The 24213-nt window shown below is 41.1% G+C and overlaps 1 protein-coding gene across 12 annotated transcripts in view; it reads left to right on the top strand.

Annotated features, from left to right (window-relative positions):
- picalm.S (phosphatidylinositol binding clathrin assembly protein S homeolog) overlaps positions 1-24213 on the top strand; it is a 110748-nt gene that overhangs the window by 78824 nt on the left and 7711 nt on the right. For 7 of the 12 annotated variants that reach the window (XM_041584610.1, XM_041584609.1, XM_041584615.1 and 4 more), the window contains 7 exons: positions 1826-1936; positions 2949-3080; positions 3168-3198; positions 5597-5696; positions 9890-9913; positions 15415-15474; positions 16698-16799. In XM_041584610.1, the coding sequence (XP_041440544.1) occupies positions 1826-1936; positions 2949-3080; positions 3168-3198; positions 5597-5696; positions 9890-9913; positions 15415-15474; positions 16698-16799 (560 nt within the window). The remainder of the gene's footprint in view (positions 1-1825; positions 1937-2948; positions 3081-3167; positions 3199-5596; positions 5697-9889; positions 9914-15414; positions 15475-16697; positions 16800-24213) is intronic. The other 5 variants (XM_018250394.2, XM_018250388.2, XM_018250393.2 and 2 more) reach the window with 1 other exon arrangement.

Raw genomic sequence — 24213 nt, 5'->3', positions numbered from 1 at the left:
CGTAAATTCTTTTTGGGGTAACCGGCTTCCCCCCTACATTTCCTAACATATGGCACATAAACTATACACTGGGCTCATGTGTAGGGCAATATAACAACTTTATTTTCTTTTATTAATGTTTCCCTGGGCTTGTGTAATGTAATGTATTTGCTGCAACATATACGTCCGTTAAACTTTAACTTTCCACCATATGCAAATTAGGTAACGCTAGCGCAACTTCGCTTTGCTTGGCGCAGTAACGCTAGTGCAACTTTGCCAGCGTTCGGTGCCCTGAACGTAGCTTTGGATTTGAGTTAATTAGCGTTGTCTTGGCGAATCTACGACTGGACAAGTGTTGCGCTGTGAGCGAAGCCGTGGCTGGCGAATTTTGTAAATTTGTCCCAAGGACTTTTATCTGCTTCATTGTTAATGACATAACAAAGGAATTGCCCACACCTGCCAATGAAATAGCCTTTGACTCAATGGTCCAATTACTTTTGAGCCCCTGAAATGAAGTGATTGTGTTAAAAAAAAAAAAAAAAAAAAAGGCTTGATGAATGGCTGCCCCCATGGCTACACAGCTGCTTGTTTATATAAACTATAGTAGTACTTATCTGTTATCTACTGTGTATCCTGTGCTTGAATGGCTGCCCCCATGGCTACACAGCAGCTTGTTTATATAAACTATAGTAGTACTTGTCTTATCTACTGTGTATCCTGTGCTTGAATGGCTGCCCCCATGGCTACACAGCAACTTGTTTATATAAACTATAGTAGTACTTGTCTGTTATCTACTGTGTATCCAGTGCTTGAATGGCTGCCCCCATGGCTACACAGCAACTTGTTTATATAATCTATAGTAGTACTTATCTGTTATCTACTGTGTATCCTGTGCTTGAATGGCTGCCCCATGGCTACACAGCAGCTTGTTTATATAAAGTATAGTAGTACTTATCTGTTATCTACTGTGTATCCTGTGCTTGAATGGCTGCCCCATGGCTACACAGCAGCTTGTTTATATAAACTATAGTAGTACTTATCTGTTATCTACTGTGTATCCTGTGCTTGAATGGCTGCCCCCATGGCTACACAGCAGATTTGTTTATATAAAGTATAGTAGTACTTATCTGTTATCTTACTGTGTATCCTGTGCTTGAATGGCTGCCCCCATGGCTACACAGCAGCTTGTTTATATAAACTATAGTAGTACTTATCTGTTTATCTACTGTGTATCCTGTGCTTGAATGGCTGCCCCCATGGCTACACAGCAGCTTGTTTATATAAACTATAGTAGTACTTACCTGTTTATCTACTGTTTATCCCTGTGCTTGAATATAGTAGTACTTATCTTTATCTACTGTGTATCCTTGAATGGCTGCCCCCATGGCTACACAGCAGCTTGTTTATATAAACTATAGTAGTACTTATCTGTTATCTACTGTGTATCCTGTGCTTGAATGGCTGCCCCCATGGCTACACAGCAGCTTGTTTATATAAACTATAGTAGTACTTACCTGTTATCTACTGTTTATCCTGTGCTTGAATGGCTGCCCCCATGGCTACACAGCAGCTTGTTTCTATAAACTATAGTAGTACTTATCTGTTATCTACTGTGTATCCTGTGCTTGAATGGCTGCCCCCATGGCTACACAGCAGCTCGTTTATATAAACTAAAGTCGAGTTTCTGAAGCAAACACTTCAGTTTTACCAGTGCAGGGCAACACTACATTATATTTTTATTACTTTAAAACAATTTCATTTTTTGATGTTACTGTTCCTTTAACCCTTTTTGGAAATATTATCATGTCTTAATAACTGGTTGCTAATGCATTAATTTCGTTTTCAGGGTTCACACCATCCCTAGCTGTTCAACCACAATCCTCCGGCGGCCTTAATGTTGACTTTGATTCAGTGTTCGGCAACAAATCTCCTTCCAATATTAACATTGACTCAACAGGTAAGTGCAGCATGAACACTCATGAGTTTGTATGTTTTCCCAGTGTCTCTGTGGATTTTCCTCCAGGTACTTCAGTTTTTCCATCCACGCGCCAAAAACATACAGACCGGTTGTCTCCTGGTGAAACTGATCCCATTGCTAAAAGGGATTCTGTCATGATTTTTATGATGTTGTTTTTATTTCTAAATTACGCTGCAAATAATTCACTCAACAATATAAAATGTCATTCCTGAACCAGCAAGTGTATTTAGTTGTAATATTGGTGTGTAGGTGCATCTCAGGTCATTTTGCCTGGTCATGTGATTTCAGAAAGAGCCAGCACTTTAGGATGGAACTGCTTTCTGGCAGGCTGTTGTTTCTCCTACTCAATGTAACTGAATGTGTCTCAGTGGGACCTGGATTTTACTATTGAGTGTTGTTCTTAGATCTACCAGGCAGCTGTTATCTTGTGTTAGGGAGCTGCTATCTGGTTACCTTCCCATTGTTCTGTTGTTAGGCTGCTGGGGGGGGGGGTGATATCACTCCAACTTGCAGCAAGGGAAAGATTAGTCACCGAGCGACAAATTTCATATTCTTCAGGGCGACTAATCTCCCTGAACTGCCTCCCGCCGGCAAAACGGAATGGCAATCGGTCTGCTTTGTTTTCCGACATTGTCTCACTTTGGAAAACTAAGCGATCCATGTGCCATGTAGAATGTAAATCGCCGGTGGGAGGCAGTTTAGGGGAGATTAGTCGCCCAGAAGAAAAGGAGATTTGACGTCTGGCGATTAATCTCCTCGAATATGAGCGTTTGTTTATGCCCTTAAAGGAGAAGGAAACCCTGTAGAAAAAAACACCGTACCACCCACCCCGCGTAGACCCCTCCTCCCTCTTAAGTTTCCTCCATTAGGACAGGGACTGATAGGAATAATAATCTGTAAATTACTGAAGAATATATCTAAACTAAAATATCTATCCAAGAGAGAGAAGCTACCTTAATAATTGTGTTCTCTTTGTGTTTCTCCCATAAAGCTTTTGATGATATGGGTGGGCTTCTAAAGCCGACAGTAGCCTCTCAGAATCAAAATCTTCCCTCCTCTATGAACCCACAAAACAAACTGGTGTCTGATGACCTGGATTCATCCCTCGCCAACCTTGTGGGCAGTGAGTATTTCACAGAATATAAGACACGGCAATAACAGAGCTTCCTTATTCTTTTCATCCTCTCAATCTGCTTATTTCTTTTTGTAGATCTGGGCATTGGAAATGGAACGACAAAGAAGTGAGTATTCTGCGAAATCTGTATTACAACCCCGAGTTTACGTTTCTCAAGGGACCGTGGAAAAAAAAACAGTGAAATCTGGGAAAATATAAAATAAGGGAAAGGTGTTAAGGACACCACTCAATCTCCAACAAAGCTTTTGCTTTCTTTTGCTACATTTTCAATCTTGTGCCCCAGTCCCTAACTCCTCCTTTAGCACCGCTTGCCCCTCCGCACCCTCAACACTGCTGCTGCTCCAGTCCTGTCCACTTTCCTCTTCAACAAAGGGTTACCTCTCCGGATTGCTTCTACAGCTTGCCTGCCTGCCCCCTCCCTTCTTCTCGCCATTTCCCTTTTGCTGATCATAATGTTTTGCCTGGTCCCTTACTTCTCCTTTCTTGCCTCTTTGAACCGAGTCTTGTGCACGGACCCTTACTACGTCTTCCTCCTTGCCGCTTCCAGCAGAATTGTACAGCGTGTTACAGGTTTCAAATGTCTTAACACAAATGGGCAGATTTACATATGGTCGAATATCGAGGGTTAATTAACCCTCGATATTCGACTGCCGAAGGTAAATCCTTCGACTTCGAATATCGAAGTTGAAGGATTTACCGCAGTTTTACCGAAAAATCGTTCGAACGGTTAAATCCTTTGAATCGTTCGGTTCGAAGGATTTTAATCCATTGATCGAACGATTTTTCTTCGACCAAATAAAGCTTGCAAAGCCTATGGGGACCCAATGGTCGAATAGTCAAACGATTTTTAGTTTGAATTGTTCAATTCGTAGTCGAAGGTCGAAGTAGCCAATTCGATGGTCGAAGTAGCCAAAAAAATACTTCGAAATTTGTATTTTTTATTCTATTCCTTCACTCGAACTGAGTAAATGTGCCCCTTAATGTAAAAGGGTTTTTAGTAATAAAATAGGGCAGTTGGCAAGGGATAATGGTCATAAAGCGAATTAAACCCCGGGAAAACGAAACGTAAAACCAGGGAAAAGCTCCTATTGAATATGCATGTGCCGGACGTTTTGGGTTATACTGTAGTCTAAATTGACATTGGATGTCGTGTAGGAGTCCTGGGAGTTTATTTGAGACTGCAGGTTATTATAGGGAGCATATTGTATATCTCTCTCCCTCTCCCTCTCCCTCTCCCTCTCCCTCTCCCTCTCCCTCTCCCTCTCCCTCTCCCTCTCCCTCTCCCTCTCCCTCTCTCTCCCTCTCCCTCTCTCTCTCTCTCTTTTTTTCCGTATCCGCACTGTGGTGTGTGTAAAATAAAGACACTTGTTCCACTAAGGGGCCAGGAATGCGGGGTACTTTATTCACTATATAAATCTTACACAAAGTACCTGTAGCAAGAAGATTTATGACCTAAAGTCTGCCCATGGATTTCATAGAAATCTCTTCTATTCCGTAGGTGTCCTTCTGCATGGAAGTAGTTGGATAGCACGGGTTTAAAGGGGAACTATAGCGGAAATGTTAATTTAGTTTAAGCTTCATCATATTGAAATATGAAACTTTCTAAATACAATCAATTAAATATTCTGTACTGTGTCTGAAATAATCAAGTTTATCTTCACTATTTCTTTTTCAGCATCTGTTTCGTTTCATTCTGTCTTCATTAGGGATGCACCGAATCCAGGATTCGGTTTGGGATTCGGCCTTTTTCAGCAGGATTCGGATTCGGCCGAATCCTTCTGCCCAGCCGAACCGAATCCTAATTTGCATATGCAAATTAGGGGCGGGAGGGAAATTGAATGACTTTTTGTCAGAAAACAAGGAAGTAAAAAATGTTTTCCCCTTACCACCCCTAATTTGCATATGCAAATTAGGGTTCGGATTCGGTTCGGTATTCGGCCGAATCTTTCACGAAGGATTCGGGGGTTCGGCCGAATCCAAAAAAGTGGATTCGGTGCATCCCTAGTCTTCATGCAGCAGATGGGTGTAAGATATTCATTGACAGTTAGATCCAATATATCTTATAGGGGGGCTCCTAGAAGATGTATTAGAGCTCACTCTATTAAACTCACCTGACATCATGTCTTTCTACATGCAGAATTTATTTTGTTTGTATTGGAGTTAGTTATTTGAGTGAGCTCTAATACATCTGCTAGGAAAGGAGCCCCCCTATAAGATATATTGGATCTAACTGTCAATGAATATCTGACATCCACCTGCTGCATGAAGACAGAATGAAGAGAAACAGATACCGAGAGGCATAGTGAACATAAAATTGATTATTTCAGAAACAATGCAGAATATTTAATTGATTGTATTTTGAAAGTTTCTTATTTCAATATTGAAGCTTCTATTCAATTTTCATTTTTCTGATAGTTCCCCTTTAACTTGTCAGTGTGCATATGAATGTGTGTATGTTTTATAGTATTTAGTATTAAAAGTGTGTGACATTTCTTTAATGCTAGTGATATTTATTGGAGTCAGCCTGGGGAGAAGAAGCTCACTGGTGGGACCAACTGGCAGCCAAAAGTCGCTCCTACGACAACATGGAACCCTGCAACTTTGGTAGGTACCTCGCACTCTACTCACTGTCCTTACACAACTTCTTCTCACTGTTCAGACTTTAAACAGTGTCTTGTGCAGTTATTTAATTGTAATATTTCAAGTATAAAGAGTAATTATTATCGAAGAAGCAAGATTCAGTACAAAATTAAAAACTGGGTAAATAGCGCAAAATAAATAATTTTTTTAAAATAGTTAGTCAGGCAAAAATGTAATGTATAAAGGCTGGAGTGACTGGATGTGTAACATAATAGTCAGAACACTACTTCCTGCTTTTCAGCTCTCTTGCTTTTACTCTGATTGGTTACCAGGCCGCAGGGCCCCCATTAGAAATCACAGGGCCCCGTACAACAAAATTACAAACTCACTGAACAGTTATGTCCCATGTGGCCCCCCTTATAGTCACTGACTAACTCAGAGCTGAAAAGCAGCAAGTTCTGTTATATTCGAATTCGGCCGAATCCTTCTGCCCGGCCGAACCGAATCCTAATTTGCATATGCAAATTAGGGGTGGGGAGGGAATTCGCGGGACTTTTTGTCACAAAACAAAGAAGTAAAAAATGTTTTCCCCTTCCCATACTGGATTCGGTTCAGTATTCGGCCGAATGCATTGATGCATTTGACTTGTTCCCAGGGTCCAGGTATGATTAATCTCGAATTCGAGTTTGTATTCAAAAAAAAAAATCCAACTCAAGACAATTTTCAATTTGTTTTCATTTTTTATTATTGAAAGTTTTCAAATTATTTAGCTTTTAATTCAGCAGCTCTCCCGTTTGCAATTTCAGCCATCTTGTTGCTAGGGTCCGAATTACCCTAGTAACCATGCATTGATTTAAATAAGAGACTTGAATAAGAATAGGAGAGGCCTGATTAGAAGGATCAGTAATAAAAAGTAGCAATAACAATACATTTATAGCCTTACAGAGCATTTGTTTTTTAGATGGGAGGCAGCTACACCCATTTGAAAGCTGCAAAGAAACATGGCAAATAACTATAAAACTATAAAAAAGAAATAATGAAAACCAATTGAAAAGTTGCTTAGAATTGACCATTCTATAACAATAAAAGTTACCTTAAAGGACCAGTAACATAAAAAAATTTTTTAAAAAAATTCGTTAGTACACAACGAAAAAAAACACATACACAAATTATACTTTAAAAAAGCAAAGTCTTTATTAAGAAATAACTTACAGAAACTCTGCTTCCTGTCTTCTACAGAAACGGCGAAAGGGCGACCATCCATTGAGCGGTGCTTGATTTCTCCTCCCTGGCTCTCTGCTGCTGGATCCTTCAGCTGCCACATTCTGTGCTTTCTGTAGTGCAGCGGCGCTTCCAGCAGGAACTTGAGGCGGATCTGTGGTGCCGGTGTTCCTGTGGGCCATGATCTCTCTATCACTGCTGTAACAGCTCAGGCCCTACAAGATCCCCCTCCGCCGGGGGAGGTGAGTCCTGGTCAGTTCCCGACAAAACTCTCATTGCTGTAACAGCTCAGGCACTGCTGAGCTGCAGGGCTCTGCATCCAGCTGACTACAAGTCCCTGCGTCCCACTGCATGGTGCATGGTGGGACTTGTAGTTTTGTCGGTAGCTGCGAAGCGCCAGAGAGAAACAGTTGCAGCGGGTGTGCGCAGCTGCGAGGGCGCACTACCGGTTGTCCCAGCAAACTGTCCCTTGCCACACAGCCGCCCTACAGGGAACTGACCAGGACTCACCTCCCCGGGCGGAGGGGGATCTTGTAGGGCCTGAGCTGTTACAGCAGTGATAGAGAGATCATGGCCCACAGGAACACCGGCACCGCAGATCCGCCTCAAGTTCCTGCTGGAAGCGCCGCTGCACTACAGAAAGCACAGAATGTGGCAGCTGAAGGATCCAGCAGCAGAGAGCCAGGGAGGAGAAATCAAGCACCGCTCAATGGATGGTCGCCGTTTCTGTAGAAGACAGGAAGCAGAGTTTCTGTAAGTTATTTCTTAATAAAGACTTTGCTTTTTTAAAGTATAATTTGTGTATGTGTTTTTTTTCGTTGTGTACTAACGAATTTTTTAAAAAAATTTTTTGATGTTACTGGTCCTTTAAAGAAGAACCACCAGCTGTTAGAATTGATACAATAGTTACTAATATTCCCCAGATACTGCTAAGAAATGGATCAACTAATTGTATCAACTAAATGTAGCAAATTGTATCCGTTCAGATGCTCTTGGATTAGTGATGAGGCCTTCCCAATACACGCGGGTTCAGGCCGACTTCGCACCCCCCCCTTTCGGGTGTAGGTTGGGCTCTTCTGACTGCTCCTCCCGCCCGCGACATTACAAATGCCGGCTTCTGACTTCCGGGTTGAACTTTTGTGACGTCATGGGTGGGTCAATAAAAGGAACCCGGAATTTGGGTGCAGGCAGGGCCGGGTGTGGGTCGGGAAAACCCCAACCCGCACATCACTATCTTGGATCACTGTGCTGTAAGAATGAAGACACACAAACATTAACCGTTATACTTAAATTTTGGGAAAATGATAAAAGATGGAAAGTGATAGAAAAAAGTCTTTGTTGATGGTGAACAATCTGAAAACAAATGAACTGAAAAAAGTGTTTGTAAGGTGAACAATCCCTTTAAGCCTGCCTTATAGATATCTGCCCAGTTTTCGACTACACATAAGTGAAGCAAGCCATCGTGACCCCCACCACTACCCCTATACATGGGTCTTGAGGGGCCAAGTGGGCTAGTTCAGTGGGACACGGGCTGTTTTGGCAACTGCTGTTCTTAGCTATGGGCAATGGTAACAGGTGACTTGAGGCAGCACACACACACCCCATGTGCCCAAGTGTAGCTCATATGTAAGTCTTAAAGGAGAAAGAAACCCTAAGAATGAATATGGTTAAAAATGGCATATTTTATGAACTGAACTTATTGCATGAGGCTAAAGTTTGAGCTTGTCAATAGCAGCAATGATCCAGGACTTCAAACTTGTCACAGGGGGTCACCATCTTGGAAAGTGTCTGTGACACTCACATGCTCAGTGGGCTCTGATTGGCTGTTGAGAAGCTAAGCTTAGGGCTCGTCACTAATTATCCAGCAGAAAATGACCTTCCCTGACTGTAATATAAGCTGATGCTACAGGTTTGCTTATTATTAAATTCTGATGCTAATTGCACTGGTTTCTGTGCTGCCATGTAGTAATTATCTGTATTAATTACTAATCAGCCTTATATTGTGACATTTCTATTCTATGTGTACTGTATATTGTGAGTGGGTCCCTAAGCTCAGTAAGTGACAGCAGCACAGAGCATGTGCAGTGAATCAGCAGAAAAGAAGATGGGGAGCTACTGGGGCATCTTTGGAGACACAGATCTTTACTGTTAAAGGGCTGTGGTTGCCTTGGGCTAGTACAGAAGCTCAAAACATAATGTACAACATTTATAGCTACTTATTTAGTTAGGCTTTAGTTCTACTTTAAATTTATACTGTCATGGAATAAAAATTGCAATATGCATCAGTTAATAGTGCTGCTCCAGCAGAATTCTGCATTGAAATCCATTTATCGAAAGAGCAAACAGATTTTTTTTCTGACATGGGGCTAGACATGTCAGTCTCCCAAGTGCCCCCAGTCATGTGACTTGTGATGTGATAAACTTCATTCACTCTTTATTGCTGTACTGCAAGTTGGAGTGATATCACCTCCTCTCCCCAGCAGCCTAACAACAGAACAAAGGGAAGGTAATCAGATAGCAGCTCCCTAACACAAGATAACAGCTGCCTGGTAGATCTAAGAACAGCACTCAATAGAAAAAATCCAGGTCCCACTGAGACACATTCAGTTACATTGAGTAGGAGAAACAACAGCCTGCCAGAAAGCAGTTCCATCCTAAAGTGCTGGCTCTTTCTGAAATCACATGACCAGGCAAAATGACCTGAGATGCACCTACACACCAATATTATAACTAAAAAAAATACACTTATTGGTTCAGGAATGAAATTTTATATTGTAGAGTGAATTGTTTGCAATGTAATTTAGAAAGAAAAACTATACCATAAAAATCATGAGAGAATACTGGCAACTGAGAGAAACATGTTGAACCTGTGTGTTAACTAGAACCTTGTTACTAGCATCCCTAATTCTAAATATTAATAAGACCGTTCATCTGTGTTTTTGTATGTTAAATCCATGTTCTAATCCTGTGTTATTGCATTGTATAATTGTTCCCAGAATGGCATGCATTTTCCACAATACGTAAGTGAAAAAACAAACCAAAAATCAACCTCTTTACTCTCAACTGGCATGTGATTTCCTAACTACTGTAAGGGCTCTTACACACGGGCGGTTACCTGCGCTCCCCTACGTTGCTCTTTCTTCCGTTCAGCCGCAGGGGAGCGCAGGAGTAGACACACTCAATTGTGAGGGGGCTGTACTCACACAGACGCATGTATGCGCCAAACGCAGGTGAAATGCAACATGCTGCGTACTAACCTGCGTTTGGCGCTAACATGCATCTGTTTGAGTACAGCCCCCTTCACAATAATTAAGTTTGTCTACTCTTGCGCTCCTCTGTGGCTGAACTGAAGAAAGCGCAGTGCAGGGGATCACAGGTAAAAATGGCTGTGCGTAAGAGCCCTAAAGCTGCAGCCTCACATTAATCAGTCTGATTGGTGTTGAGCCAAAGTGAGTCTTCCCTGCTTCATTTGATCTTGACTAATAGCATGCAGACTCAAATCTTTCTTTTACTGCTTATAAAACTCCGGCTGAATCTGCCAGAGCTTTGGGTTGTGGAAGCTTGAAAAGAACTCGAGTCTGGACAGTCCTACTATATATATTATACTATAACTATATATATATATATATATATATATATATATATATATATATATATATATATATATATATATATATATATATATATATATATATATATATATATCCAGACCTTGCTGCACTGTTTCTGAACCACTTTCAGTCCTTTTGGCTGCAATAAAGGCTGATTCTGCATGAATTGCCTCTGGTTGCGCTTAATGTTTATTAATTGGTTCAATCATTCCTATTAGCAATGTCATATCTTCACAATTAACCCTTTTGTGCTCCTGCATTGTCCACTGAAAAGACTTGAAGAATAGCAGGGTCATTATTTCAAAATGCTGTACCAAATAAATAGGTATGGGATCGGTTATCCGGAAAGATCCAAATTACAGAAAGGCCTTCTCCCATGGACTCCATTTTATCCAAATAATCCAAATTTTTAAAGATGATTTCCCTTTTTTTGTGTAATAATAAAACAGTAGCTTGTACTTGATCCCAACTAAGACATAATTAATCCTTATTGGAAGCAAAACCAGCCTATTGGGTTTATTTAATGTTTATATGATTTTCTAGTAGACTTAAGGTATGAAGATCCAAATTACAGGAAGGTCCCTTATTCAGAAAGCTCAGAATTACGGAAAGGCCGTCTCCCATAGACTCAATTTTATCCAAATAATCCAAATTTTTTAAAAATGATTTCCTTTTCTGTGTAATACAAAACAGTAGCTTGTACTTGATCCCAACTAAGATATAATTAATCCTTATTGGAAGCAAAACCAGCCTATTGGGTTTATTTAATGCTTACGAGATTTTTTTGTAGATGCAAGGTATGAAGATCCAAATTACGGAAAGATCCATTATCCGGAAAGCCCCAGATCCCGAGCATTCTGGATAAAAGGTCCTGCATACACCTTAATTAAGCAGCACAAAACTTTAGTGTAAAGCAAACCGTGGCGCTGTTCCATTGGATCCTTATGGGAAAAATAGGCTGTAGCCATAATTGGTTATTGGTGGTACTGCAACTGATAATTTGTTAAAGGGGTTGTTCACAGTGTTAACTTTTAATAGTTTATAGAATGGCTAATTATAAGCAAATATTTACAGTAATTGTCTTCATTTTTACTTTTTTTTTTTTTAATAACAGTTTTTGAGTTATTTGGAGACACCTTCTGACTCTGGGTCACTGACCCCCATCTAAAAACAAATGTTCTGTAAGGCTACAAATGTATTTGCTACTTTTTTTTTTACTCCTTTCTATTCAGGCCTCTCCTCTTCATAGTCCAGTTTGTTAATCAAATCAGTGCATGGTTGCTAGGGTAGTTTTGCAGACTGGAGAGTTGCTGAATAAAAAGCTAAATAACACAAAAAAAAATACCAATTGCAAATGAGCTTTACATCGCACTAAAACTTGATTTAAAGGTGTACAACCCCATTAACAAAATCTTTTCTATCTGCACTAACGTTTAAGTGAGAAACTCCTAAATTATTGCTTAAACTTTCAGCGGTACAGAGGCACTACCATGCTAATGGATCATCAGAGCATATAGGGTTAATACAGAAGATGATTTCAATTGTCTTGCTTGAAAAGTTATGCTGCACTAATAATGCAGGTGTTTTGCAGTCATGTTAATCTTTTAATTACACGTGTACTTATGTCTTTATTTATGTATAACAAACTACTATGTTTCCCTAAATGACCCTGGGTTACGTTTTCTTTTTAGAAAAAATAAGATGCAGTTCAGAAAAGATTCCTAAAGTTAAACGTTCAAATTTTTGCTTCCTGACTGTCACCTTTGCCTGTGGGATATTGCTGGGAGTTGTAGTTCTGTTAGATTTTACATATCAGTGTTGGTACTGAATGGGAGGCATTTGGAGCCGTCGGGCTGTGTGTACAAAGCTTACATTTTATTCTCCATCATTAAAGGACCAGTAACGTAAATTTTCTTTTGTATAGAACGGAAAAAAAAAAACACCAAGCCATATGTAACTTTAAAATAGCAAACTCTTTAAAAAAAAATTAACTTACCGAAACTCCGGTTCAGAAAAGGCGTCCGGGCGACGATCCATTGTGCGGCGCTCGATTTCTCCCCCTGCCTTCTATAGGAGATAGCCAGGGAGTAGAAATCGAGTGCCGCACAATGGATCGTCGCCCTGATGCCTTTTCTGAAGAGGAGCGCAGGCGGAGGTTCGGTAAGTTATTTTTTAATAAAGACTTTGCGATTTTAAAGTTACATATGGCTTGGTGGGTTTTTTTTTTGTTCTGTACAAACTAAATTTTTTTTAAAAAGAAAATGTACTTACTGGTCCTTTAATAAGAACCAAGGCCTGATGCATTTCGTGTCTACCAGGGACACATAGTCTAGCTGCCTATAGAGCCTATGACTAAGTGTCCCTGATAGACAGGAAACACGTCAGACCTTGGTTCTTAATTATGGAGAATAAAATGTAAGCTTTTTAACCTTTTACAATCTGACTCCGGCTCTACTACTTTGTGGGTCCAGGCTTGTGCCGGCCTCTCTTGATGTCTCCTGGTGCTATAGGCTGTGTTGTACAGTTACATAAGGCTTGTATAACATGTGATGCCCCCCCAGTAATGTAACTACTAATTACCGGGCCCCACAGCAAATTCTTTTTCAGGCCCCCAAAATGTCTAAAGATTGACCTGTTTTACCAATATTTATGTAAATTTTTATGAATTAACATGCAGCCCCTATACCTCCTGCCCCCCATAGCAGGTTACACATACAAACTTTGTGACATTTATAAAAAGTTACGAAAAATGTGCATTTCTATTCACATTGTCAAAATAAGCCCCAGCTCTGCAAGTGTCAGTTGTACCAGCTGCATAAACCTTCCACAAAGCTAACAGCACCCACATTCACCCACATACACCCACATGCACCCACTCCCAGTTCAGCCCAGTCTAACCATAGTGCTATTTTGGATATTCTCACAGCAGCATGGATGGATCATTTAGAGACTCAGGTGGGTACATTCACTGATCCACCTGTGATACTGGCAGAATATTCAGATAATGTGCACTTTTAGGGAAGCTGAGCTCGCAATTAGGAATCACTACTGTAGCCGTTAAAAACTGGCCCATACAATGTGTTTTGCGTATTACCATTAGAAGGCCTAGTCTTATGATTCACGGGCTTCCTTTATAAGCAGCAAGAGCAAAGGAAAATGTACTTGTACAAATATTTGCAGTTATATCTGTACAAATCAGCAGCATGAACCACCTATATTTGCTTATGCCTTATATAGAGATGTAAAAACTACAGCAGCATAGGTATTCCCTGTACTAAGCACAATTCAGCAGGAACAGTCCCCTAAGTTTGCTCATAGTCTGTACAGAAAGATCCCATAAAACTATGTCAGCATAGGTATTCCCTTGTACTAAGCACAATTCAGCAGGAACAGTCCCCTAAGTTTGCTCATAGTCTGTACAGAGAGATCCCATAAAACTATGGCAGCAAAGGTATTCCCCTGTACTAAGCACAATTCAGCAGGAACAGTCCCTAAGTTTGCTCATAGTCTGTACAGAGAGATCCCATAAAACTATGGCAGCATAGGTATTCACTGTACTAAGCACAATTCAGCAGAAACAACCCCCTAAGTTTGCTCATAGTCTGTACAGAGAGATCCATAAAACTACAACAGCATAGGTATTTCCATGTACTAAGCACAATTCAGCAGGAACAGCCCCCTAAGTTTGCTCATAGTCTGTACAGAGAGATCCCATAAAACTATGGCAGCATAGGTATTCCCTGTACTAAGCACAATTCAGCAGGAACAGTCCCTAAGTTTGCTCATAGTCTGTACAGAGAGATCCCATAAAACTATGGCAGCATAGGTATTCCCTGTACTAAGCACAATTCAGCAGAAACAACCCCCTAAGTTTGCTCATAGTCTGTACAGAGAGATCCATAAAACTACAACAGCATAGGTATTTCCATGTACTAAGCACAATTCAGCAGGAACAGCCCCCTAAGTTTGCTCATAGTCTGTACAGAGAGATCCCATAAAACTATGGCAGCATAGGTATTCCCTGTACTAAGCACAATTCAGCAGGAACAGTCCCCTAAGTTTGCTCATAGTCTGTACAGAGAGATCCCATAAACTATGGCAGCATAGGATTCCCCTGTACTAAGCCCAATTCAGCAGGAACAGTCCCTAAGTTTGCTCATAGTCTGTACAGAGAGATCCCATAAAACTATGGCAGCATAGGTATTCCCTGTACTAAGCACAATTCAGCAGGAACAGTCCCTAAGTTTGCTCATAGTCTGTACAGAGAGATCCCATAAACTATGGCAGCATAGGTATTCCCCTGTACTAAGCACAATTCAGAAGGAACAGTTTCCTAATTTTGCTCAATCTGTACAGAAAATGCTGTTAAAATAAAGTAACCTTGTATATCCCCTAACTTTTTCCAACAGAGCCAGAGCTTACTTGGCTTGTTTTCTGGAAACATTTCTGTATTAAATCCCCAAGTTATTTACAATGCACTTCAACCAGAAGGGTGAATATTCATAATACTGATGTAAATGCTGTGACATTCATAACATTGCTTTCCCTTTTTTCACCCAATACAACCTGTTTATTTGAAGACGATGGAAACATTCCTGTTAACTATCACTGCTCAAAACTGTCAGAAGAGGAATCCCTGAGTGGCCAGTCATTATGGGAGCAGTCACACTACATGTTGTGTTGTTTGTGTGGCTGGAGAGTAGCGACTGCTCTTGTTTCTTTACTTCTAACTGTATATATCCGAGGTTACAGCAACTATATAACTCAGAGCAGGTGAATGTTCTGTTAGATAAAGCCAAGAAGTTGTCAATAAGTAGGAATCTTCTCATACTATACACACTCTGCCTAGGATTAGGTTCTTACACCATTAAATGGCCATTGTGTTGACATGGTTTTCTTTATTGTATTAGGCACCACCAGTAATGGCTTTTCCTGCAACAACGCCTACTGGAATTGTGGGATTTGGAATGGTAAGTATTGTGTATATGATTTTTTTTTAAAATAGGTATTCAAATAAGATCTGTAATATTGCCATTGTTAAAGGGGTTGTTCACCTTTAAAGGGATACTGTCATGGGAAAAATGTTTTTTTTTCAAAACGCATGAGTTTAAAGTGCTGCTCCGGCAAAATTCTGCACTGAAATCCGTTTCTCAAAAGAGCAAACTGATTTTTTTATATTTAATTTTGAAATCTGACATGGGGCTCGACATATTATCAGTTTTCCAGCTGCTGCCAGTCATGTGACTTGTGCTCTGATAAACTTCAGTCACTTTTTACTGCTGTACTGTAAGTTGGAGTTATATCGCCCCCTCCCTTCCCTCCCCTCCCCCAGCAGCCTAACAACACAACAATGGGAACGTAACCAGATAGCAGCTCATGCCTATGACTACGTATCGCTTAGATACGAAACGCGTCAGGATGCAATGGTTTTAATGTATTTTGAAATAAAGCAATAACTTTTACTCACTACAAGAGGTTTCCGGAGAGCTTGCTGACTTTTTCCTAAACTCCACATTGAGTAGGAAAAACAACAGCCTGCCAGAAAGCAGTTTCATAGTGCAACACTGGCTCTTTCTGAAAGCACATGACCAGGCAAAATTATACTTGTGTGAAATGTTATATTGTAGAGTGAATTATTTGCAGTGTAAACAGTGTCATTTAGAAATAAAAACTTCATCATAAAAAATCATGACAGAATCCCTTTAAATTAACTGTTAGTATGATGTAGATTATAATTTGTGGTTTTTGTTTTTTATTCAGCAGCTCTCCAGTTTGCAATGTCAGCGATCTGGTTGCTAGGGTCCAAATTCCCCTAGCAACCATGCACTGATTTGAATAAGACTGGAATATGAATATGAGAGGCCTGAATAGACAAATTGCTATAAAAAGTAGCAATAACAATAAATGTGTAGCCTTGCAAAGCATTTTTTTTTTAGATTGGGTCAGTGATCCTGCATTTAAAAGCTGGTCAGAAGAAGGAGGCAAATAATTCAAAAACTATATATAAAAAAAAGCCACGAAGACCAATTGAAAATTTGCTTAAAACGAAGCATTCTATAACATATTAAAAGTTAACTTAACAGTGAACAACCCCTTGAAGTTGGCATTTATAAGACTATGTGATAAGGATTGAAGAAAGGGGCAATAAGTACCTTGCAGTGTCCTTCAAATTCTAATGTCTGTTTTTTGCTAGTCTCCAATGGGAACAGTACCAGTTATACAACAGCCACCATTAATATACAACCAGCCTGTTATGAGGCCACCGAATCCCTTTGGCCCTGTATCAGGAGCACAGGTAAGCATTGCCAGCACAGCTTCTCTTGCATTCACATTGTGGGGAGAGGGAAACCTGAAACCTGTTGTTCATGGAATGTTGTGGGCGCCGTGAGATCTGGTTATTTTGATATGGTGCATATCTAAGCAATAATTAAAGACTAAAATAGATAAACATAAACATGATCTCACTGCACCACAAGCCTAATCAAACAAATGATTTATGCTTTCAAAGTTGGCCACAGGGGGTCACCATCTTGTAACTTTGTTATACATCTTTGCAAGACCAAGACTGTGCACATGCTCAGTGTGGTCTGGGCTGCTTAGGGATCATCATAAATTATCAAAACAGCGCAAGTCAAATAATATCTGCCAGAAGCTGATACAGCAAGACTGATTAATAATCACAATATACAGTCTGCACTGGGCCTGTGTTGTCATGTAATCTAATGTGGATTTTATAGTTTTTGTATTGTTTAATACAAACTTTCTCCAACTCTGTAGAACCAGTGGCTGCAGCAAAATTATCCTCCCAGTTTAATCTGGCTCCATGATCTTTGTCCCTGCAGCTGGAGTTGGAAAAAGTAAAGGGGATGTAAAGGCAAAAATAAAATCCAACACAAATCTCTACACAGTCGCCGACTGCTCTACAGGGAAACAAACAAAGCTGCTTGAGTTCTGCATGGCTGGGAAGTAAGGCGGGGGCTGCCCCTGCTGTTCATAAGTATGATTGTTTCCCTGCAGAGCATTTAGGGACCGTCTGACAATTCCACAGAAGTAAATGAAGGGAGAATTCCCCTGCATACAGTCAGGTTTCTTATAAAAACAGTACACATTTTTTAATTAAAGTATATTGAAGATAGGTTTATTTTTCATTAAAGAAAGTAAAAATTGGATCTAATTTTTTTGCCTTTACTTACCCTTTAAGCCCATTTGCTACACTTGCAGTGACTCCCCTTCAGTACAATGGCATGGCCACCCCCATTAGTTGGGCTTTTCCTGCTACCAGTACACTAGTATGCTATAAAACCCTGGTGATGGACTTGTGACAAAATACAGCGATTAGTATGATGCTGGGTCTTTGATGATGGAAGTTACACAGCAAAATATTCCACAATCCCCTGAAGCAATGTTGTTCAATTTCTATGACAATCTCCCAAATAAGAGTCTGGATATGCTGATCTCCCAAATGTGAAACTCCTGTAGGCTTCTGATAGATACAGTAAAAAACAGGATGCTCCAAATATTACTCGGGTACAAAAAGAGGTGACTTATCCTATATACTAACCGAAGGCCTATCTATGTCCCGAGTGGAGGGGAGGCAGATGCGCACGCAACTTCGGTTAGGATCTATGAGATGCGCGCGCAACTTCAGCCGAAAGACATAGATGCGGCCTTCGATTAGCAGATGTGCTGGAAGGTTAGGATCAGAACAGGTTAGGATCGGGGAGGCAGATGCGCTGGAAGGTTAGGATCTAGGGAGGCAGATGCGCTCACCGTCTCCTTCTGCCTCCCGCCGCCTCTTCTTTCCTGCTCACTCAGGCGGCGACCGCTGGAAGGTTAGGATCTAGGGAGGCAGATGCGCTCACCGTCACACTAGGGGAACCGGTTGCGTACCTGCACGAAAGTCTGTATAAGCGTCGGCCATCTTGCTACTCCTCTGCGACTTTGTCATCCGCCCACTGCCAAATCCGCCCACTAAAGTCTGTATAAGCGTCGGCCATCTTGCTACTCCTCTGCGAGTTTGTCATCCGCCCACTAAAGTCTGTATAAGCATCGGCCATCTTGCTACTCCTTTGCAAGTTTGTCTAATGGCGGCGCTAGCGTCACTCTAGGAGGGGAACCGGTTGCGTACCTGCACGAAAGTCTGTATAAGCGTCGGCCATCTTGCTACTCCTCTGCGACTTTGTCATCCGCCCACTGCCAAATCCGCCCACTAAAGTCTGTATAAGCGTCGGCCATCTTGCTACTCCTCTGCGAGTTTGTCATCCGCCCACTAAAGTCTGTATAAGCGTCGGCCATCTTGCTACTCCTTTGCAAGTTTGTCTAATGGCGGCGCTAGCGTCACTCTAGGAGGGGAACCGGTTGCGTACCTGCGTGGGTGGCCATTTTTAGCAAAACGGGCTATATTATCTCCAAAAAATATTGATGTTGACATGATAAACAACCAAGTGATTGCATTACTTCCTGGACAAAGCTGTGTCTTTCTGAGTACTGACTGTATTGATTCTGAAGACGAAAGTGAGAAACTTAACTTCCCATTAGAATATTTAAACACTATCAACAATGCTGGATTACCACAACACAATCTTATACTCAAAGTAGGAACAATAGTCATGCTGTTAAGAAACCTTAAGGGTAGGGGCACACGGCGCGATTTCGCCGCGATTCTGCGCTAAGCGAGTTGTCGCTGCGTTTTTTAAGCCGAAATAGCTTTGCTAACTTTGGCGCTGGCGTCAATGCAAATCGCGGCGAAATCGCTGCGCTAATTCACACGCGGCGATTCGTTTTCTATTGTCGTCCGAAGTTGCCTCGCTGAGCGTTTCCGGGCGACAGTAGAAAAAGAATCGCCGCGTGTGAATTAGCGCAGCGATTTCGCCGCGATTTGCATTGACGCCAGCGCCAAAGTTAGCAAAAGCTATTTCGGCTTAAAAAACGCAGCGACAACTCGCCCAGCGCAGAATCGCGGCGAAATCGCGCCGTGTGCCCCTACCCTAACACTAAGCAAGGTTTATGTAACGGTACACGGTTGGTTGTGAAGAGCATGAGACAAAATGTTATCAAGGCAGAAGTGCTTACAGGATCCCATAGCGGTGATACTGTTTTGATTCCCAGAATTGACCTTACCAGTTCTGACCAGGAATTACCTTTTAAACTTAAACGACGACAATTCCCCATTAAGGCTGCATTTGCCATGACAATCAACAAATCACAAGGACAAACATTGGATAAAGTCGGCATTTACCTATCTGAGCCTGTGTTTGGTCATGGTCAACTTTATGTTGCATTTTCAAGAGTGCAGCGTTCATCTGATGTTAAAGTCAAGATTTTAAGTACAGCTCACCAGGGAGAACTCATTCAAGGACAGGAGAACATTTTCACAAAAAATGTTGTTTATAAAGAAATTTTTCAGTAACACTTTACTACCAATAAACTCAAAATTTAAGAATTCTAATAGCAGATAGGTAATAACAAGCAATAGGCACAGATTCACTCTACATCCCCACAAATTAGCGTCGCCAGTTGCTGCCTGGGGATGCCGAGTGAATCAGCACCCATCGCATTTTGCTGCCTCACTGTTGTTACCATTCTTTCATTAACGATTCTTTAGAGAATCGGGGGTTTACTGGTAATCTAGAATATAAAAAACAGTGCCAAGAAGTCTGAGGGGGAAAAAGATTAATTTAGGAAGCTTATTAACTCTGGACCTCTAAGATCAAAATCTAGTGCATAAATTAGATATGGATTAATCCTTGTCAATATGAAGAGTATTTACCCTGGGAGATATTAAAGGGATACTGTCATGGGAAGACATGTTTTTTTTTTTTTTTTTAAAACACATCAGTTGCTCCAGCAGAATTCTGCACTGAAATACATTTTTCAAAAGATTAAATTATATTTAATTTTGAAATCTGGCATGGGGCTATTCATATTGTCAGTTTCCCAGGTGCTGCCAGTCAAGCGACTTGTGCTCTGGTAAACTTCAATCACTCTGTACTGCAAATTTGAGTGATATTACCCCCTCTGCCTCCACAAAGAAGCCCACCAGCAGAACAATGGGAAGGTAACCAGATAGCAGCTCCCTAACACAAGATAACAGCTGCCTGGTAGATCTAAGAACAACACTCAATAGTAAAATCCAGGTCCCACTGAGACACATTCAGTTACATTGAGTAGGAGAAACAACAGCCTGTCAGAAAGCAGTTCCATCCTAAAGTGCTGGCTCTTTCTGAAATCACATGACTAGGCAAAATGACCTGAGATGCACCTACACACCAATATTACAACTAAAAAATACACTTATTGGTTCAGGAATGACATTTTATATTGTAGAGTGATATGACTATGAAGATTTTTTTTTTTTTTGTAGAGTGAATTATTTGCAGTGTAAACATTGTCATTTAGAAAAAAAACTACCCCATAAAAATCACAACACAATCCCTTTAATTTGAATCTTAATGTAATACCATATTCCTCAGAGAAGTATATGTATGTACAATGTATGTTCTTGCTGAAAAATACAACTAAAAAATAAAATAAAAAATAGGTAAGAGGAAACAAAAAAACCTGGTGATATATTTGCATTTAGTTTTTGGAAGTTGGGGGCTGTGTAAACGGGGATTACCATAAAATTCTGTATTCTTTCTTTCTCTGATATCTGCTATGAGCCTGTCATATTCCTTGGCATCTTTAGACTTGATTCCTGGTTCAGCTGCAGTGTGTTGTGTGTATTTACCATCATTGTTAAGGTCAACTCGGGACATTGGAAGATCATTTATCTCATCACTCATAATGCTCATTCATTATATAAGATAATGATCTTCAAATGCAGTTTTGCCGATCTGCCAGGGGTTCACCGAAAAATGTAGCAGAATAAGTTGTTTGCCCTGCTGATGTGGCATTAACAGTAGAGTAATGGAAGCATTATTGTCACTGGGGTACAGGCAGGGGTAAGAGCATGGGGTGATCAAACCCCCTGTGATGTCATACCCCTTGTGATGTCACTACTGACATCACTGGAAAAAGTATCATGGTGCAGCTCACCATGTTTCCATGAGTGCCAGGTCCAGTGCTTTCCATAGCCCAGCGCGGAACCAATTTGTTAGACCCAATCCGCTTGGATCCACTACCCGACCCGCAAGTATCTTATCCGCAACCCAGTCCACGACCTGCTGACCATCAAGAAACAGGAACTGCAGTCATTGTAAACCGGAAGTGACATCATTAGAAGTAGGCGTGATCAGAAATAAAGGAGTAAAACAGGAAGTGCTGTCGTTGTAAACCGGAAGGCGTGATGAGAAAAAACTCGCTATTAACAAAACACAACCCGCGTCTATAGACATTCCCGAAACTTCTACCTGCAACTATTCAGTAGGATTCGGCCGAATCCTTCTGCCTGGCTGAACCAAATCCTAAATTGCATATGCAAATTAGGGGCAGGGGGTGAAATTACATGACATGTCAAACAACAAGGAAGTAAAAAAATGTTTCCACCTTCCCATCCCAAATTTGCATATGCAAATTCGGGTTCGGTATTCAGCTGAATCTTTGGGTAAGGGTTCTGCTGAATCCAAAATAGTGAATTTGGTGCATCCCTAATGTAGGGTATGGGGGTAGGGTTTTTTCTTAAGAGTTTGTTTCTCCTTTAAAGGACATGACAACCCTAATAAAGAAAGCATATTATAGGAAAAGCCTTTACTGAAGCCAAAAGTGCTCAAGGTTCTTCTTAATAAGGCACTATTCTCCAGAAGTACAGCCATTCTCTTAAAAAGATCAGCAAGTTGTAAGATGTAACTTACCCACAATTCCACACTCTCCACTAAGACCAAGACTGCGCTCTATAACCCGATCCAAGAACTGTGCATCAAAGAGAAGTTGCCATTATCACGATCCCTTCACTTCTCTCTCAGCTGTGGGTAACGCTTGCACATGCGCTGAAGTATTTGTGGCATCATCGCGACTAACGAAGCGCTCGCAAGTTTTCATAGTCCGCTTTTCAATATCTTAATGCAAAAGTGGCCATGCACCCACCCAAGTTAGCAGCTCTGAAAGAGCCTGTCTAGAAGCTCAGGATTAAACACAACTATATTTTTCTGTAACGTGTAATTGCGGAATTTCATAACTAAAAAATATATATTAGTTCCCTGGTTCCTTTTTCTTTAAACATGAGGTTCAGGGCAGAATTCGTACGAGAGCTGCGCTTGGCCATAGTTCGCCAGGGAAACTCTTTCTTGGAACAAGGCCTTTCTGTCTGCCGCTGATATAAATAGGTTCACTGTTAGAGACTGAATAAACTCACACTATAAACATCTCTCACAATAGATCTCTTGTATAGAAGTGGCTTCCCTTGCCTTCTCCGTATTCTCATTCTCCCAGTCACACATTTTATTGGCTCTCCCTGTTACTGTTGGCTGTTTGCCCATTTTATCAGTGGAGCTGCCCACCTGGGTGTCAAAAAGTCGAATAACGTATTTTATTCAGGGACATTTCACAGACAACTGGGATAATGTATATGTATGTACAGGTATCTATATATACAAATCTCCTCCTAATTGACCTTCAGACTGTGCCCCCCTTAGCTCATAACAAGGTTACAGATATATAGAAACATTGGGGTAACAGTCACCCTGCTATAGTTCCAGGGGTACCCAGGGTACAAATAAACACTTACCCCAAATCTCCCCCTAACTGACCTTCAGACTGGGCCCCCTTAGCTCATAACAAGGTTACAGATATATAGAAACATTGGGGTGTCACCCTGCTATAGTTCCAGGGGTACCCAGGGTACAAATAATCACTCACCCCAAATCTCCTCCTAACTGACCTTCAGACTGTGCCCCCCTTAGCTCATAACAAGGTTACAGATATAGAAACATTGGGGTGTCACCCTGCTATAGTTCCAGGGGTACCAAGGGTACAAATAAACACTCACCCCAAATCTCCTCCTAATTGACCTTCAGACTGTGCCCCCCTTAGCTCATAACAAGGTTACAGATATATAGAAACATTGGGGTAACAGTCACCCTTCTATAGTTCCAGGGGTACCCAGGGTACAAATAAACACTCTCCCCAAATCTCCCCCTAACTGACCTTCAGACTGGGCCCCCTTAGCTCATAACAAGGTTACAGATATATAGAAACATTGGGGTGTCACCTTGCTATAGTTCCAGGGGTACCCAGGGTACAAATAAACACTCACCCCAAATCTCCCCCTAACTGACCTTCAGACTGGGCCCCCTTAGCTCATAACAAGGTTACAGATATATAGAAACATTGGGGTGTCACCTTGCTATAGTTCCAGGGGTACCCAGGGTACAAATAAACACACCCCAAATCTCCCCCTAACTGACCTTCAGACTGGGCCCCTTAGCTCATAAAAAGGTTTCAGATATATAGAAACATTGAGGGTAACAGTAGCATAGTAACATAGTAAGTAAAGTTGAAAAAAGACATGTCCATCAAGTTCAACCTTTTAGTTTTTTTTTTAATCTGCCAGTTGATCCAGAGGAAGCCAGAAGTCCCATCTGAAGCCTCTCCAATTTGCCTCAGAGGGAAAAAATTCCTTCCTGACTCCAAAATGGCAATGGGACCAGTCCCTGGATCAACTTGTACTATGAGCTATCTCCCATAACCCTGTATTCCCTCACTTGCTAAACACCATCCAACCCCTTCTTAAAGCTCACCCTGTCACCCTGCTATAGTTCTTTCCATCTTTC

The sequence above is a fragment of the Xenopus laevis genome, chromosome 2S, assembly GCF_017654675.1.
Source record: "Xenopus laevis strain J_2021 chromosome 2S, Xenopus_laevis_v10.1, whole genome shotgun sequence".
Lineage (NCBI taxonomy): Eukaryota > Metazoa > Chordata > Amphibia > Anura > Pipidae > Xenopus > Xenopus laevis.
The sequence above is the reverse complement of the archived record's forward strand: the minus strand, read 5'-3'. Positions and strand labels throughout refer to the sequence as shown.